The sequence below is a fragment of the Mus musculus genome, chromosome 2 (assembly GCF_000001635.26).
Source record: "Mus musculus strain C57BL/6J chromosome 2, GRCm38.p6 C57BL/6J".
In the NCBI taxonomy this organism is placed as follows: Eukaryota; Metazoa; Chordata; class Mammalia; order Rodentia; family Muridae; genus Mus; species Mus musculus.
Window position 1 is genome coordinate 152,316,278 of NC_000068.7, and position 17,176 is coordinate 152,333,453.

At 51.1% G+C, this 17,176-nt stretch overlaps 1 protein-coding gene across 9 annotated transcripts; it reads right to left on the reverse strand.

The window, feature by feature from the left end:
* Positions 1 to 56: 56 nt before the first annotated feature.
* On the reverse strand, positions 57 to 16,386 carry Rbck1 (RanBP-type and C3HC4-type zinc finger containing 1). 9 transcript variants are annotated; one of them, XM_006499446.1, is made up of 13 exons: positions 16,219 to 16,366; positions 15,757 to 15,845; positions 14,683 to 14,824; positions 10,970 to 11,063; positions 9,939 to 10,137; positions 8,248 to 8,363; positions 7,990 to 8,163; positions 6,895 to 7,055; positions 5,883 to 5,994; positions 2,847 to 3,026; positions 2,436 to 2,534; positions 2,035 to 2,178; positions 57 to 637 (listed from the first exon to the last, which is right to left on the reverse strand). In XM_006499446.1, the coding sequence occupies exons 2-13, from the start codon at positions 15,776 to 15,778 to the stop codon at positions 557 to 559; spliced, it is 1,524 nt and encodes a 507-aa protein (XP_006499509.1). In that variant the 5' UTR covers positions 15,779 to 15,845; positions 16,219 to 16,366; the 3' UTR covers positions 57 to 556. The 9 variants fall into 9 exon arrangements, with proteins under 9 accessions (XP_006499509.1, NP_062679.2, NP_001342211.1 ...); NM_019705.3 differs by having other exon boundaries at positions 14,683 to 14,827; positions 16,219 to 16,362; NM_001355282.1 differs by lacking the exon at positions 16,219 to 16,366 and adding an exon at positions 10,779 to 10,834 and having other exon boundaries at positions 14,683 to 14,827; positions 15,757 to 16,148.
* Between the last annotated feature and the right edge of the window lie 790 nt (positions 16,387 to 17,176).

Genomic DNA, 17,176 nt, shown 5'->3' on the forward strand with positions numbered 1-17,176 from the left:
CTGCCTGTGTGGTACCCAGCCTAGGACATTGTTCCCTCAAGCATGACACCTTTCCCTTCTGGGAAAACCACTTTAATTCACTTAAAGAGGAGGATGCAGAGCTGAACCCCATGGGCTGTTTCCTGACTTACCAATCTACCTAGGCCCTGGATGGATTCACATCAGCTTTAAGACGTGCCCAGAAAGCCAGCAAGGCAAAGGATGAGGCTGTGGTGGGTCCTCAGGGAGCAAGCTCAGGGAAAATAGAGTCACTCAGAGCACTAGCCAGCCAGGCCTTAGGCCAAGGCCGTGTTTAATTAAGGCTGGTGGCTAGTAAGGGTCGGGTGTCTAGTGCAGGGCCATGAGGTCTGGTCAGCCAGAAGCAACAGAGGCAGTGCGAATGACATCAGCTCAGCTGGGTCCTTGTAACACAGCAATCAGACTGCAGTACAGCTCGGGCTTTCTCCCTTACCAAGCCTAAAGGTATGGGGCCAAACCAGGCCAGTCCCTTGCCTAGCCCTGCTGTTCACTGCTATACATGTGGGGCTGGGTCAGTATGAGAGCCACCATCGTCGACTTAGTGGCAGTTTTGACAGCTTGGGTGGCATGGAATCCCATTGACCCGGCAGCGGCAGCCACCACTGGTGTCCCCTGGGCCCTAAAGGATAGAGAAAAGAGGATATCAGGTTGGTGAAAACAGGCTATGCCCCAAAGTCACTCTATCAGCCCAAGGCAGGGCCCATCTAAAGGTGCAGTGAGGTAGCCATGAAGGCCTTTAACCCCCATCCCAACCTCTCCAGCACCCTTAAACTCCATGGTCTTCCCCAGGCCAGAAAGAGAAAGGGATTCAGCTGTAGGAGGACCAGCACCCAGGCAGAAGGAAAATGTACAGTGCCTCTGCATCCACCAGTACTGACTGCCACCACCCAGGCACTCACAGCCGGTGACTCGCATCCACAGAGCACTTGTCTACTACTTGTGTCTGACAATCCGAGACAGGCCCTGGCAAAGATGTGCCAGAGGGAGGGACTGGCAAGCCTCCTTCCAACTCCAGGCTGACCTTGACTTATTCTCCCCTCGAGCAGGACAGCAGGCTTTGCTGCACAGCCAGGTCAAAGCCTGACAGACCTTAGCCCCCGCAAAGCACAGAGGCAGAAGCAGGGGGCTGGTGTTCCAGAACTATTTTCGTGTCTCTCTGCACTTCCAAACAGTAGCCTTTGAGAACCTCCAAACAATGTTTAGATGTAAACAATTCTTAACCCTTAAGCCTATAATCTAAGGCTGAGGCAGGAGGACTGCCACAAATCCCAAAGCAACCCAGGCTACAGAGTGCAAAGCAGTATTAAAAAAATAAATAAGCCAGCAATGGTGGCACATGTCTGTAATCCCAGCACTTGGGAGACAGAGGCAGGTGAATCTCTGTATTTAAAGCCACCCTGGTCTGTTCCAGAGAAACACTGTCTTAAAAAAATAAAAATAAAATCTGAGCGCATGCGCTCTCGCTCTCTCTCTCTCTCTCTCTCTCTCTCTCTCTCTCTCTCTCCCCTTCTCCTTCTCCGTCCCGCTCCCTCTCTAGCATGCACACATGGGTGCATAAACAATAAAAAACAAAGCCAGGCAACGGTGGCACGTTCCTTTAATCCCAGTACCTTGGGGGATTAGAAGCAGATGGCTCTCAGATTTGGAGGATAGCCTGTTCTACATTATGAGACCCTGACTCAAAATTAAATATTAAGGGCTGGTGAGATGGCTCAGTGGGTAAGAGCACCCGACTGCTCTTCCGAAGGTCCAGAGTTCAAATCCCAGCAACCACATGGTGGCTCACAACCATCTGTAACAAGATCTGACTCCCTCTTCTGGTGTGTCTGAGGACAGCTACAGTGTACGTACATATAATAGTAAATAAATCTTTTAAAAAAAAAAAAATTAAATATTAAAATATCAATCTTTCCACTTGAGCTGTACATGGTAGGCTGGACTGAGTTCATGGCTGAAGTACTGAGTCCCACTCCAGTTACTAACCCCCCTCAGCTCTCCAGGACCCCGAAGACTCACCCCTGGGCCCCAGCGTGGGCCCTTGGTGACCCAGCAGATCTCAGTGTGGCAGACTGTACAGCGGATCCAGTCACAGCCGTCCTTCTTCTGCACCACAATCCGGCACTGTGGGCAGTGCATGGCCTCGCCCTGCTGCAGCATTACCTGGGGAGGGGAGCTACTGAGGCCCTGGCCTTGCTCTCTGCAGTGTACACTCCCTCAGCCTGGCAGCGCTAGCCACCACTTCGTTACAGAGGGCTCCCCAACCCAGACTCTTCCTTCAGTTCCATACATGACACCCTACGGAAGTCACACCCTGCAATGGGGGTTTGACCAGGAGGAAGTCTTGGCCTCCAAGAACATGTGACCTCAGAAGCATCTACGACATATGTCCCCAGGCCCTTGCCAAGACTGTGCCTTACCTTTAGCATCTCTGTCGTCTGCCGGGCAGCCACATCATTCTGAGCCCGCAGGGCCAGGTCGTCTTGGTACTCCCTGCAATTCATGTGCTCATGGATGGCCTGGAGGGCAAGAAGCTCTTGAGTGAGACATTCCCCAGGGGCTCAAGCTGTGATGAGCAGAAGGGGCCCAACCCCAGCAATGGGTGCCATCAGTGAAAGCCCTCACTTAGAAAGCCTATACCCATTTTACAGAAGATGCAGGGTTCAGGAAGGGGGAGCCAGGACCATCAGTAGGAGCCTAATATAAATCCCATTTTAGATGCTGATGGGTATTGTAACCCCTAAAGCAGCTCCCCACTAGGCTCAGACGGCAGCCCCTGCAGCTGCCACAGACAGTCCTAGCAAGGCCCAGCTAGAAGGTCCCTGTCTCACCTTGCAGAGCAGGCAGTTGACACGGGTGCACACAGGACAGGTGAACTCGTTGACATCATCCTCAAAGAAGCACCAACCCCTGCAGTCGGGGGTCTTGCAGTGGTAGCTCAAGGTGCTTCGGTTCTCTGCGATGGACACACCCAGATCCAGGAAACGCTGGTAGTCCTCAGGGGACAGGAGCTGCACATACACAGCTTTGCTGCTGGGGTTCAGGACACCCAGCAGATGCCCTCCTCCTATCAAATGGTCCCAGGAAACCAAGCACTTCAATCCTGTCCCAAGCTCCTCTTCCCCCACCTATGCAGTTTTTTGGGGGGTTGGGGGTCAGGGACAAGGTTTCATGTAATAAATGCTGGCCTTTAACAACTGGAGGGTTTCTACTTCCCAAGGGCGGGCATTACAGGTGAGCTATAATACATAACTCAAGCTCTGTTCTTCACAGAGCCCCTTGAGCACTTAAAACCACCACTTAGACAGTCCAAATGGCACAAACCTATCATCCTAGCACCTGGGAAGCTGTGGCTAGAAGTGGGCAAAGCTGACAGTGCACAGTCACGGTGGCTATAAAGCTTAAGTGACAGTGCCTCAGAATTACATACCTAAGGACTTAACTGTGGACAAACAGCCAACAGTTCAAATTCAATAAGGAAAACAAGGGACACGAGTGACGGGGGACAAAGAGGTTCAATTCCTATCTATCTGGAAGTCATGAAACCCAGTCCTTTGAAGGCTGAGACAGAAGGATCATTGAAGAGTTCAAAGCCAGCCTGGACTATATATATAGCAAGACATGTCTCAAAGGCAAATCAGTATCCAGGTACACTACATTCTACAAACAATGTGGCAACATCCTAGACCTGACCATCTTCTGGTGCTTCTACTCCACACAGAAGCAGAGCTAGGGAGCTGCACCTCCCAGCAGGTAAAGCTAAGCTGAGAGGAGAGGCAGAGAAGGCGTGTCAATGAGAGCTGAGATGCTCCTTAAAGGATCCTTGGCAAACAGCAAAGCAAGTCAGTGGGAGACCCAGGCCTCTGCTCTGTATGGTGGTGCTTATGGAAGTTACATATTGCAAAATTCACATACCTATACACCTAGAAGGTATACATTCTGTCTTGTGTGAACCACAATAAATGATGTTTACCTCAAAACCTCAGAATTACAGCCTGGAACCAATGAAATGGCATGGCAGGCAAGGGTGCTTGCTGCCAAACCTGCTGACCTGAACTTGAACTCTGAGAAGCACATGGTTGAAAAGACAGAATTGATTCCGGCTAATTCTGAACTCCATACATGCTGGGTGTGTTACACACTTGATACATACACAAGAAAATGCAACTATAAAAGAAACATATGGGGGTGGGCAGTAGTACCTGCCTTTAACCATGCACTCAGGAGGCAATGTCAAGTGATCTGTGTGAGTTAAGCCAACCAAGACTGTTAGATAGTTGAAACCTTGTCCCAAAACAACCACAACAGAAGTCATCTGCCAAGAAAGAGGGAAACAGGACAAAATGCTACTAGAGGATGTCAGGATGTCTAGGGCTCACAGAGTTGAAGGTGGTTTTTTCTCTTTTATTTCTATTACCTGCCGCTTATTAAAAGCACCACCACCAGACCACTCTACTGACACCTGTTTCCTCTTGCTGCCACACCTGAGGCTTGAGTCAGGGCCTGAGGACATCTAGGGTGTCCTGCATGCATTCCTTATATATAAATATGGCCTTCTCAGGAAACCTCTGAGCCAGTGACAAGGGCTAGCTAGTTATAGGTCTCTCCAGACCTGTAAGGATACCTCAGCAATGCCCAGAACTGATCCACTCAGAAGCCCCTAGACAAGGTTAAAACACAGCTGCTTGGAATATAGAATTGAAACTCCCCAAGTTCTACTCTCTCAGATCCCCTTCCCACCTCAGAAGGGCCCCTTGGGCTAGAGAATCGTTTCATAATATTTTGGGAGACTTCAGAAGTCAGAGGAGACGGGAGTGATGGGAAGGAAGGGGAGTCTGTGCATGCCTGGAGTCTGCCATCTGGACCCTGGCCACTGCCATCCTTTTTTAAGCCTACGGTAGAACTCAGGTGCTGCGAGTGCTGTATTCTACCTACTAGCCCTTAGCTTTGTAAAACACCCGAGCTATCTGATTCAAGCTGGCCTCAAGCTTTTCACCTGATGCTTCGGCAATGCTGAGATGACAGGGTGTACTGTCATACCAACCCTTGAATGGCCATATCACCACAGGATGTCACCCGAATGGTTCATGTTGACCCCTACAGGGAATCGGCCTGAGCATGTAGTCTGTCCGCACTGATTAACAGGGTTACAGCTGAGCAGTCTTTGCACACTTACTGTTGTGTCTGAAACACTGAAACCTCACTAACCACTAGCATGCGATAGGCCTGTACAGCCTACATGTGGAGGGGACTGCAGTAGACGGCTCTTCTAGTGAAGGCCATCAGGGACCAGCTCATACCACTGAGCAGACAATCCAGGATCCAACTCTGAAAGACTCCCCAGCTCCACCGAGTGGAAGTACAGCCTCGCCCTTTACAAACTACAGAGTCTTGGGACACCAGGCCTGGAGTGAGTGGCTACAAAGCAAAAGCAGTTGACACAGCAGCTGCACACGCCTGCACACACTAGCAGATGCCATCTGTGGTTCTGATAGCGGACAAAGGGCAGAGGCTGAGTGTCTGCCATAAGGTCACACAGCCAAGCCCCAGGCACAGCTCCCACCCACTGTAACTGCAGCCCTTGCTGCACTGGTGATGAAGCTAAAGCAGCTGAGGTTTCACCTACCCAACACCCACTGTAACCCGCAGCCCTTGCTGCACTGGTGACGAAGCTAAAGTAGCTGAGGTTTCACCTAACCCGCCCCCACCGTCACCCCCAGCTGCCCTGCGTAGGCCCCAGGCCCTCCCAATGAACTCTTGGGTGATGTCTGCTGGGGAGGCAAAGAGCTGATGCACTTGAGCAGTGCCTGTTGCAAGCTCCAGGCCAGTTCCCAGGGCTCAGAATGCTTTTCCACCTACAGCCTTACCGCCCGGATCTCTCTCTCCAGCAGCTTGCCGGGGCATGAGTAGGTGCTGTCAATGAAGGGGCAAGCCACCTCCGCCTCCTGGCTGTTTCGGATGGTGCCCTGCAGGCACTCCCTGGGCAGGGGAGGGTGGCAGTTAGGCTCATGACAACCTTTGCAGGGACTCCGGCCCTCGGATGGGAGGGCCTGATCCCGGGGCCCTTTCTTCCCATTCCTCTCAGCCCACCACCAAGGGCCCCACGCTTCTATTCACCCCACCATCCCTGTGGCTCTGGTCTGGGGCACTGGCATCCCTGCCCAGGGGACTGCAGTAACCTCCTTCTTGGCCTCTGTCTCTACCCAGTCCAAGTGCCACTGCCCAGCACTGCCACCCAAAGGGGACCAGACTGACTGCTGCTTGGAGAGTGTCACCTGCACAGGCACAACTATCCTGTCCCACAATACCCACCATCCCTCTGCTCCCTGGTCTCACAGACAGCTTTCCAGCCTCTACTCCAGCATGACTTTTGAGGGGTGCCTTCCCTAGTTACTTAGCCTGGGGTGCTGTATACATTAACACAGACCCTACCCTGGAACACAAGCTAGAAGGGGCACTCCACCAGGGTCCACCATGGTGAATGAATATACTTCCCCAGCTCGGGAAAGCCGACGCAGAGGGTGGAATGCTGTGGCTGTTAGAGGGCACTAGAACGACGCCTGTTTCATTTCTGAGTTCCCTGAAAGCTGTGTGGCTTGGCAACATGGGTGCTTGGATTCTCTGAGCCTAGTCTTTCTTTTTTCTGATTTTGGAGACAAGGTCTCAAGCAGCCCTGGCTGGCTTGAACTCACTATACAGCCGAAGCTAGTCTTGAACGTCTGATCCTCCTGCCTCCAGCTCCTGAGAGCTGGGATTTCAGGCATAAGCCACAATAACTCTTGCATAAACAGTGTTTTGTGGGCATCCAATGAGATAAGGAACAAGGCCACAGACATTTTACTCTGGTAACACTGTCACTGGGTGGGAGTGGGGCCGCACCTGCAGAAGGTGTGCAGACACTCACGCAGCACCACGGCCTCGCCGGGTGCCAGCACTGAGTAGCACACAGGGCACTCAGTAGGTTCGGTGTTCAGCACCAGGCTCCTCTGCTCCAGCTGCACGTGCTGCAGGTAGTTCCCCTCCTGCTGCTGCTGTTTCCGCTGGGCACATGGGCAGGGCGGGGCCACCAGGAGGGTCAGGGTCTCAGTTGGTCAGATAAGAAGTGGGACAAGGTTGGGGTAGGATGGGGGCACCAAGGTAGTAGTGGGCTGGGAATATGGGCAGGCCAAGAGAGCCGGGAGGGGCTACAGCAGAGTAAGAAGCCAGACGAGGGGACAAGGACGAGGAGACAAGGACAGTAGAAAAAGACAAGGTTCAGGGTACAAGAGGAAGTGGAGGGGGAGGGGGTCCACAGGGCTCAAACTCTGGAAAATCAGGGCAGTGCTGGAGGAGTGGTTAGAGGTCAAGGCTGGGGACAGAGTGAGGCTGCAGAAAGCTTGCTAGGTATGGGGTTGTGGTCAAGGTGGAGCAGGCTACACTGACCCCAAAGGGAATGACAGAGGGCAGAGCATGCTCTTGAAGGGGGAGCACCAGAGAGGGGTGTCCACGGAATCAGTGTTTGTGATGGAACTGACTACTCTAGGGAAATGAGAGCAGACAGAGTCACTCCCAAGCAGCATAAGAAGGTGATCGATGCGAGAGGAAGGGACAGGAGGTGGAGTATGTATGTAACAGGAGCCAGGGTGAGGTTACAGGCCACGGGGTGAGGATCTGACTAAGAAATAGCACACTTAAGAGTCACAGATGAAGTACGGCTAAGGATGCTTGTGTACATGGGAGGAGGGGGTGTCAAAGCGAGGACGCGGAGCAGGTGACGAGCCTAGCTGTGCATCACAACCAGAGAGTGAGCATCAGCCAGAGAACCGGCCTCAGAGAGAGGCAGCTCTCAGTCAAGGCCAAGGTTATGGCTTAGCAGTGTGGTCACGAGGTGAGTGGCAATGGCCAGGAGCACAGCAGTATGCAGGTGGTTCCCTTTCTGGCTCAGGCCTTCCTCAAACAGCCTTCAGGTGCCTGTCCCTGGACCTGTGTGCCCACCTGCTGGTACTGGCGCAGCGCCTCCTCCTCGCCGGCCAGGCGTGCTCGCTCTTCCTCGTCAGGCTGGTATGAAGCAGGTATCTGGTAGGTCTCAGGCCTTGCACGACAGCACATCTCACACCCAGGCCGTGTGGGTTTGTTGATGAAAGTGCAGCCAGGGCACTGCCAGCCCACCTGGGTGCAGACGGGCTGTGAGCTTGGCTGTTGAGCTTGACAGGGAGGGCAGGGCACAGGTGCCCTCGAGGTAAGGCAGCTTACCGGTGGTGACTCCGGTGCTGCATCTGGCTGTCCCGGCTCCTGGTTGGTCCTGGGCTTCGGAAGGACAGGTTCCAAGGGCCCCCGTGACTGAAGGGTGAGGTCCTTGAAGCCCAAATCTGCAGAAGGAGTATGTGTGGTATCTAGGTAACCACATGCTGACAACCCACCTGGAGTCAACTCCCAACTCTACAGTGTTTCTAGGCCCCTCCCGAAGGAGAGCCAGCCTCTGTCCAACCACCCACTGCTGCAGGCTAGTGGGGAGCCATAGTCCAGGAGTACATTTGGGGGTATGGTGGGGGTAGGGTTATAGTTTGAAAAGTAAAATACCTACCACTTGGGATACCCCATGTCTAAGGCTTTACTTCATAACTGGCTTCATGAGCTCTGTCCCTTTTAGGAGGAGGAGCTCCCAAACACGGACTCCACCGTGCTGAAATGCCCACCAAGGAGAAAGAGGACTGAACATGATAACCAGGGATCAAAGGGGATCAGGGCTGGGAGGGACTGAGATGTGGCAGCTGAATGCCATATCTTTTGCCACCAAGGACACTGGTTGGACAACTGGCAAAAACCCAAATGAGACTGACTTTACTTGTGTCAATGTCAACCAGAGAGAGGGCTCAGTGGGCAAAGCCACTTGCCACCACGCCTGATGATCTGAGTTTGAGCCCTTGAACCACACAGTGAAAAGAGAACTGGCTCCTGCAAGTTGTCCTCCTTCCTTCCCATGTACTCTATGGCACATGCATGGCTACATACACACACACACACACACACAGAGAGAGAGAGAAACAAGCAAACAAATAAATGTAATCTTTAAATTATTTACTTACTTTGTGAGGAGGTTGTTGGTTTTTGTTTTTTGGTTTTTTTCCAAGACATGGTTTCTGATAAAGTTTTGGCTGCCCTGGAATTCATTATGTAGACCAGGCTGGCCTTGAGCTCAAAGATCTGCCTGTCTCTGCCTCCTAAAGGCATGTGCCACTATGCCCAGCCCCCAAAATGCAATTTTTTAAAATTAAAAAAAAAAAAAAGTCTATTCTACATTGATGTTAATTTCCTGCACTGGAGGGTAAAGCAGGAAAATTACCTTTCTTTTTAAGAAACTACACAAGTATTCAGGGGAGGAAGAGCCTACTTATAGTTACTTCTAAAATGTCTCCAAAGACTCTGCACCCAGAAAATTAACAACAACAACAAAACACAAACCAGCAGCCAGGCAGCAGTGGCAGGGCCTTTAGTCCCAGCACTCAGGAGGCAGAGGCAGGTGGCAGATCTCCGAGTTCAAGGCCAGTTTGGTCTATAGTGTGAGTTCCAGGATAGCCACAGACAGCTATACAGAGAAACCCAGTCTTGAAAAAAAACCAAAAAACAAAACAAAGAAGGAAAATGTTTCTCTGTACAACTCTCCGACTTTTCTACAGGTCTAAAATACTGCAGTAAAAGCAACCATACTATACCTTAGTTATCTCACCAACATACAGATAGAAACACGGAAAACTGAGGGACAGACAGAAACAGCAGTGAGCTTGCCTCAGCTCACACGGCTAGCAAATGCCAGGCCAGGACTAAACGGCCCCTCCCTTCATGCCAGCCATGCTCAGGAGTTCTATGGAGAGCTCCCTCCCCCATCTGACATCCTCGTTCATAGACAGGGCCCTCCAGCACATCGCTGACAGGGAAGACTTCACCTTCCAACATTCGCAGTTGCCGCTGCCGCTGCAGCTCTTGTGGGTTGAGTGACGTGTTGCGGGCTGACAGCAGGTAGAGATAGGCACCGTCTCCATTCCGCCGAATGCCGTGTGAATGCAAGGTCTCCTGGTCTCGTGCCAGCCTCTGTCCAACCACCCACTGCTGCAGGCTAGGTGGGAAGCCATAGTCCAGGAATACCTTTGGGGGTGTAGTGGGGGTGGGGTTACAGTTTGAAAATTGGTAAAATATCTACCACTACACTCACATTTGATCCCAGGTGGAGGCACTGTTTTCTGAGACCGTGGAACTGTTGCTGGGGAGGCCTGGCTGGTGTAGGTGGGCCCCGAAAGCTGGCTTTGAAGGTTAGAGTTTACCCTGTTTTGGCCCCAGCTCTTTACTCCTTGGCCTTATGAAAACCCACAACTGAGGTCTAGCACAGCAGGGATGCGCACCTTTAATCCCAGAACTCAGGAGGCAGAGGCAGATGGATCGCTTTAAATTAGAGACCAGCCTGATCTACAAAGTAAGTTCCAGGCCACCAGAGTTGCTTAGTGAAACTCTATCTACAAAAGGAGAGAGAGGAAGGCTGGAGAGAGGCCTAGTGAGTCAGAACACTTGCTCGTGCAGGACCTGGGGTCAACTTCCAGCACACACATGGTGACTCACAATCGTCCACAACCCCAGTGCCACAGGATACAACCGGCAGACACGTGGAACAACACTCGAGTGCAGGCAACCATTCATATACATAAAGTTAAATATGTTAACTCTAAAAAACATTTAAGGGTGAACAGAAATAAACAAAACAAAACAAAACCCTGCAGCCGCAAGTTCCTGACCCCTAGATGGAGTTTCCCAAGCACAGCCTTGCTGCGGTGATGCACAATATCCTGGCCTGCGAACAAAAATGAACCTCTCCTCAGGCTGGTTGTCAGGTACTTGACCAGAGCAACAGGAAATATGGTTGGGGGGAGGGCAGAGAGAATGGGGAACGCCAGAGAGGAGCCCACCTCCCTCCACCTTCACTCACCATGTCCTTAAGGGAGGCCACTGTCATATCCGGGCGTACTGTGAGCCAAATGGTGACGGTGTGCATGTACGCATCCTCCACACTCACACAGAGCCTGTGGAAAACAAGGGGAGGCAAGGACTGGGGCTGCCGGCAGGGGACTGTTCAAGTCTGCACACGTGCAGAGGCTATCTGCTGGTTAGAATTTTTGTCAACATATACAAGTTAGAAAAGAAAGTATCAATTGAAAAAAATGTCTCCATCAAATTGGCCTGTTGGCAAGCCCGTGGGACATTTTCTATCCTTTTTAAAATTCAAATTTTTAAAAGATTTATTTCCTGTGTGTGAGTGACTGCCTGCACGAACACATCCACACCACTTGCTACCTGGTGCCTGTGCAAATCAAAAGAGGATGTCAGACTCCCGGGAATCAGAGTTGCAAAGAATAGTGAGCCACCACGTGGGTGCTGAGAACCAAACCTGGGACTTCCACAGAGTAGCAAGCGCTCTTAACTGCTGAGTGACACCTCCAGCTGGGCTGGGGGCAGTGCCACCTCTGAGCAGATGGCCCTGAGTTGTATTAAAAAGCAATCTGAAGTCAGGCATGGTGGCGCACGCCTTTAATCCCAGCACTTAGGAAGCAGAGGCAGGTGGATTTCTGAGTTCGAGGCCAGCCTGGTCTACAAAGTGAATTCCAGGACAGCCAGGGCTACACAGAGAAACCCTGTCTCAAACCGCCCCCCCCCCCAAAAAAAAGCAATCTGAGCAAGCCTGGAAGAGCAGAAGCGGCATTCCTCCACAGACTCGGCTTCAGTTCCTGTCTCCGGGTTCCTGACCCCACCTCCCTCAGTGATAGAATAGAAGCTGGGATGCATTAGCCAGGCTTTTTCCTTCCCAAGCTGCTTCCGGTCATGGTGTTTATTCCAATAGAAAGCAAACCAGAACAACCTGCATGGACAGCCCACACTGGGAGACTCCCTCTGGATCTCCACCCAACAGGAAGCCCTGCCTATGCTCTATGCTGGCTCACAGTGGCTGAAGGGACAGCAGCAGTACTGGGGATGAGCCAGGGCCTTGCACTAGGGGAGTGTTCTACAGCTGACCTGGGTCTCAGCCCCTTATTATTCATGTGTTTTATGTATGTGAGTACACCGTTGCTGTCTTCAGACACACCAGGAGGAGGTATCAGATCCAATTACGGATGGTGGTGAGCCACCATGTGGTTGCTAGACATTGAACTCAAGACCTCTGCAGTCTGTTCTCTTAACCACGGCGCTATCTCTCCAACCCAGAAGTTTTTTGTTTCTGTTTTGTTGTTGTTTGTCTTGATATATATTTTCTAGCCCTTTATTTTTATTTTGAGACAGGGTCAGTAAATTGCCAAGGCAGGCTTTAAACTTGTCATCTATCTGTTTCAGCCTCCCAAGAAGCTGTCACCAAGTTGGGCAAATTCTTTCGTAGGGAAAGGAAGAGTCTTTTGGTTTGGTTTGAAACAGGGTCTCATGTAAGGCTGGTCCTGAACTCCCTCTCAAGCTGAAGATGCCCTTGAACTTCCGATCCTCTATTCCAATGTCTAAGTGTTGGGATTATGGTCTGCTCTGGCTGCACCCGTTCCTCTCTTCTGCCCAACGAGCAACATCTGGTGTTGAACACACACCTGACATTAGTCATTTAATCCTTTCCAGCAGCCTGAGACAGGCCAGGCCATAGCTTTTTCCAGATACACACATACTATGGTAGCCATGCTGCAGGAGCAATCAGTAACTGCCAGAGCGACTTAAGTCCAAACTACATCATTCCAAACCATGTCTAACTTTATTTCTGGTGCTGGGCACTAAATGAAGAGCCTCATATGCACCAGGCAATCACTCCACCACCAAGGGCATGCGTTCTTACTCTAGTCTATAAGCATCAGTTTTCTCGGGGATCTGCAAGCTTATTTTGTTCCTCTGTTTGTTTTGAGCCAGGATCTCACTATGCAGCCTAGACTAGCCGTCATCCTCCTCTACCTCAGCCTTCCAAGTGCCACCTAGCATTACAGATGTGTGCCACCATGCCTGGCTCCTGAAACATTGCTGAAAGACCAAAAAAGCAAGAAAAATTAGAATGCAAATGAAGAACTGAGCTGAACCCCAAGGAAAACAGATAACCTACGCCACTGGACCCATGTCCAGCCTTCTGAGACCTGGGAGGGCCATGGGAAACAGTGCATCATCTGAGCAAAGACAGCCAGGTCAGGCAGTGCACACCCCCGATCCCAGCCTCAGGAAGCTGATTTCTGGAGGAGGATAGCCCCAAGTTCCAGGCCAGTCTGGCCTACATAAAAAACCCTTGTCTCAGCAGCTCCTGTTCTGAAAAATGCTCCAGGAAGTACCCAAGAAGCTCTTCCAGAAAATGATTTGCTTTTTTAGTCAGATCTCACTATTTAGCACTGCCTGGTCTGGAATGGACCACGTAAAACAGGCTGACCTTTAACTCAGAGATTCACCTGTCTCTGCCTCTTGAATGCTGGGATTCTAGGAATATATCACATGTCCGAGGCAGGAAAATGATTCTGATACCCAACTATTGGTAAAAAAATAAATAAATAAACAAACATACAAAGACTCAAAGTTTTCTGCCTATGTTTTCATACGAGAGGGGTTTTCGTTGTCTGGGTGTTCTTGTGAGACATGGTTACATGTATTCAGGATGGCTCTGAAACTTCTGATCCTCCTGCCTCTACCACCCAAGTATTGGGATTACAGGTGTGCACCACCACACTGGGCTAAGACCATATTCTTAATCTTCAAACTATCTTAGGAGTTTGGAAACAAAAGAATGCAAGCTTTACACTCTATTACTCATGCCAGAAGGAGCAACTCCATAGTAACAATACTAACGGGGGTTCTCAACCTGTGGGTCCTGACTAACTCTTTCACCGGAGTTGCCTAAGACCATCAGAAAACAGATGTTTACATTATAATTCATAACGGTAGCAAAAACAGTTATGAAGTAGCAACAAAAATTTATGGTTGGGGGTCACCAAACATGAGGTCCTGTCCTAAAGGGTCCGTAGCATCAGGAAGGCTGAGAAACACTGCCATAAAGAATGCTACACATGTTCAGAACCAAAGAGGGGCAAATTATGGAAGCCTTGTAGTAACAAAACAAAATCTGTAAGTTACTTTGTACCTGTAATGCCAATACTTCCAAAATAGAACTGTCTTGAGTTGAAAGCTAGCCATGGCTACACAGTGATTTACAGGCCAACTTGGATTACAGAGTAAGACTTGGTCTCTAAAAACAAAGGGTAAATTAAAAATTAAAATATTGGTTGAAGAGCTGTCTCAGTGGGTGAAAGCGCTTGCCCGTGCTAGCGGACCTCCAGATCCTATTGTGGGAAGGACAGAACTGTCTCCTTAAAGTTGCTCTGACTTCAACACATTTGAGGAATAAACCCCATGCTTGCTTCTAGCAGCAGACACTAACTCCGGAGGATCTGCATGGCCCCTGCACCAAAGGACACCTATTGTGCAGGGTCCTCTTAAAAGAAAAAAGTAAACCCCAGCACAGCCTACCCCATAGCTCACAGCTGATGAGCGAGCGATTAGGCTTTGAAGCGCAATCTCCTACAAGAGAACCTGCCAGTGAGGGCCTGGGTTTGATCCCCAGTACTGTAGGGGGAAAAACAGATAACCTGTGCACAGACTGTCAAGAGGCCTCCAGTCCCCTTTAATGCAAGGCACACTCACCTGATGTCCTGTGTTGGGGAGACCTCGGGTTTTACTTGCACCCTGAGGGGCACCCTCTGCTCTGCCAGCCAGGTGGCATACTTGATAGCAGCCTGTTCATCTCCGCCAGCCACTGCCCGGGCAAGGCTCAGGGCCATCTCCTCTGCTGAAGGTCGGCAGAGAGCAAGCAGGTTAGCATCAGTTTATGTGGGGAGGCTGGAGAGGTGACCCTTGGTGCTTGCTTTGTCTTGCTTCTCTAGTGACTGACTGTATCTTCTGCACGTGGCTATGTTAAAAGTTCTTTATCTTTAAGGGGGAGGTGATTTTTCCGGTCCTCACTCCTCTGTACCCTGTACTCACGGAGTCCTCCCTCCCCTGTACCCTCTTTCCTCCATGCTCACAGAGTCCTCATACTTCCATTCATTTATCTGACAAGCATTTCTTGAGCTCTCCTGTATGCCACCCACTATTCCAGAAAGTAGACTCTTTTAACAGCGGTTAAGTCGAAGAGCATTCTTCTCCTTATAAAACTCTTTAAGTTCAACAAGAAAATAGAAAATTAAAACTTGATGAGAAAATCAGGCTGTGGTCCATTCTAGCCATAACTGAGTAAGGGGTCAGGGGAGACCTCTAGGAAGTAAGGGAAACTGAGGCCTGAAGGAGCGGTTGCTGGGCATTCCAATATCCAATAAGGAAGACGGTTCCAAGAGGCCAGAGAGTGGGCAAAGGCCTTGGGCAAGAAGTGGTTGGGACAAAACAGAAAAGCCATGTACTAGAGGCATAGCTCAGAAATAGAGCATTTGCCTAGCATGCATGAAAACCCGGGTTCAATCCCCAGTAGTAAAAAAAAAGGGGGGGGAGATTCAGACAAGGTTTCCAGCAAACAGAACAGTGGCATTATCGGAGTTCCCCCAGTTCTGAGTGAAAGGGCCAGGGGGAGGGATGGATGTTCCCCTCTCGGTCCTACTCTGGACAACTTAAGTTTGTTTTCCTAACAACCAGGAGCTCTCCAACTCCGTTCACATAGTCTCCGACCCCTATTTTTGCACTGACTAGGCCTAGGGTCCACTTCCACCAGCTGCAATCGGTGCCCACCTTTCTTGGTCTTCTCGTCCATCTGGCCTGGCTGCGCCCATCCCCTCAGAAAGGGCTGCTGCTTCCGGAAAACGCTACTTTGAGGTAACCTGGGAGAGAGCGGGAAGGTAGAAGCAACTCTGCCCTAGCCGGCCTCGTGCGTGTGTTCCAGTCCGCACTCGGGCAGCATCACACTGCCCAGGGCCCGAGGCCGGGCACTGGGAACCAATGGGGCCCCGCGAGGGACACGGACAGCGAAGGAGGCCCCGAGCCAAGTCTGCAAAGGGCGATGAGTAACCACGACCCAAAAGCGAGGGACGGAGGGAGGCCGGCCAGCCAGCCGGCGCGGGCGCCCTAGCGTCCGGAACCCCAGCCCGGAGGCTCGCGCTACCCGGAAGACAGCGCGAGCAGCGTCCCCGGAAGAGAAAGTGAAAGTGGCAGTCCCGGAAGTGCTGCAGACCGAACGGAAAACTGTCCCCTCACCCGAGACTCTGCAGGGTCACCAACTGGGGCAGACCTCTAGACTGCTCCTGGCACTTTCGCGCCACACTTGGTTGGGCGGACCAGAGTCACTTGGTCTAGGGACCCATGATCCCCCCCCTCTCCCCCACCCGGCCGACTCCAGGCAGCGCCTAGCTCTGGGAGGGCGGGGCTAGGGGCGGGGCCTAGAGGGCGAGGTATTGGATTGGCTTCTGTGCCCTCTGGTCTCCTTGGCTTGCACTCCTCGAGAGCTGTCCTTGCGAGCGTCGCGTCCACGCGTGCTAAGCCTGCAGGCTCACAGTTGCCAACACACCTATAGGTAGCCCCGGTACTTGGCCTTCATGCACTTGAGGAAACAGAGGGTTTGAATGTTTATGACTTGCGTAAAGCCATATTGCCGGAGTTTGAATCCAAACGTGGCGTGGCGGTCTAGGGAACCCACCTTGGCACCCTGAAGACCTGTCTTTACAGATTCACGACTTTTCTATTCGTCTAGCAAAGGCTGGGAATTCTTTTCAGCATTCACTCATTTTACATTTTCTCCCACTTTCATCTCACAGATTAACAGATACACTGGGCACCCCCCTGCAGAATAGATAACAGAAATACATCCTCTCTTGCAGGGCGGTGGTGGTGCACGCCTTTAATCCCAGCATTTGGGAGGCAGAGGCAGGCGGATTTCTGAGTTCGAGGCCAGCCTGGTCTACAGAGTGAGTTCCAGGACAGCCAGGGCTACACAGAGAAACCTTGTCTCGAAAAACCAAAAAAGAAAAAAAAAAAAAAAAAAAGAAAGAAAGAAAGAAAGAAAAAGAAAAAGATCCTCTCCTGCACACAGATCTCATCCTGCTGGTCCTTCTCCTGTTTCCTCTCAACTGTCCAAAGGATCCTGTTAAAATATAGGTAAAGGGTCAGGGGAGACAGCTCAATGGGTTAAGTACTTGCTTGCTGGGCATGCATAAGG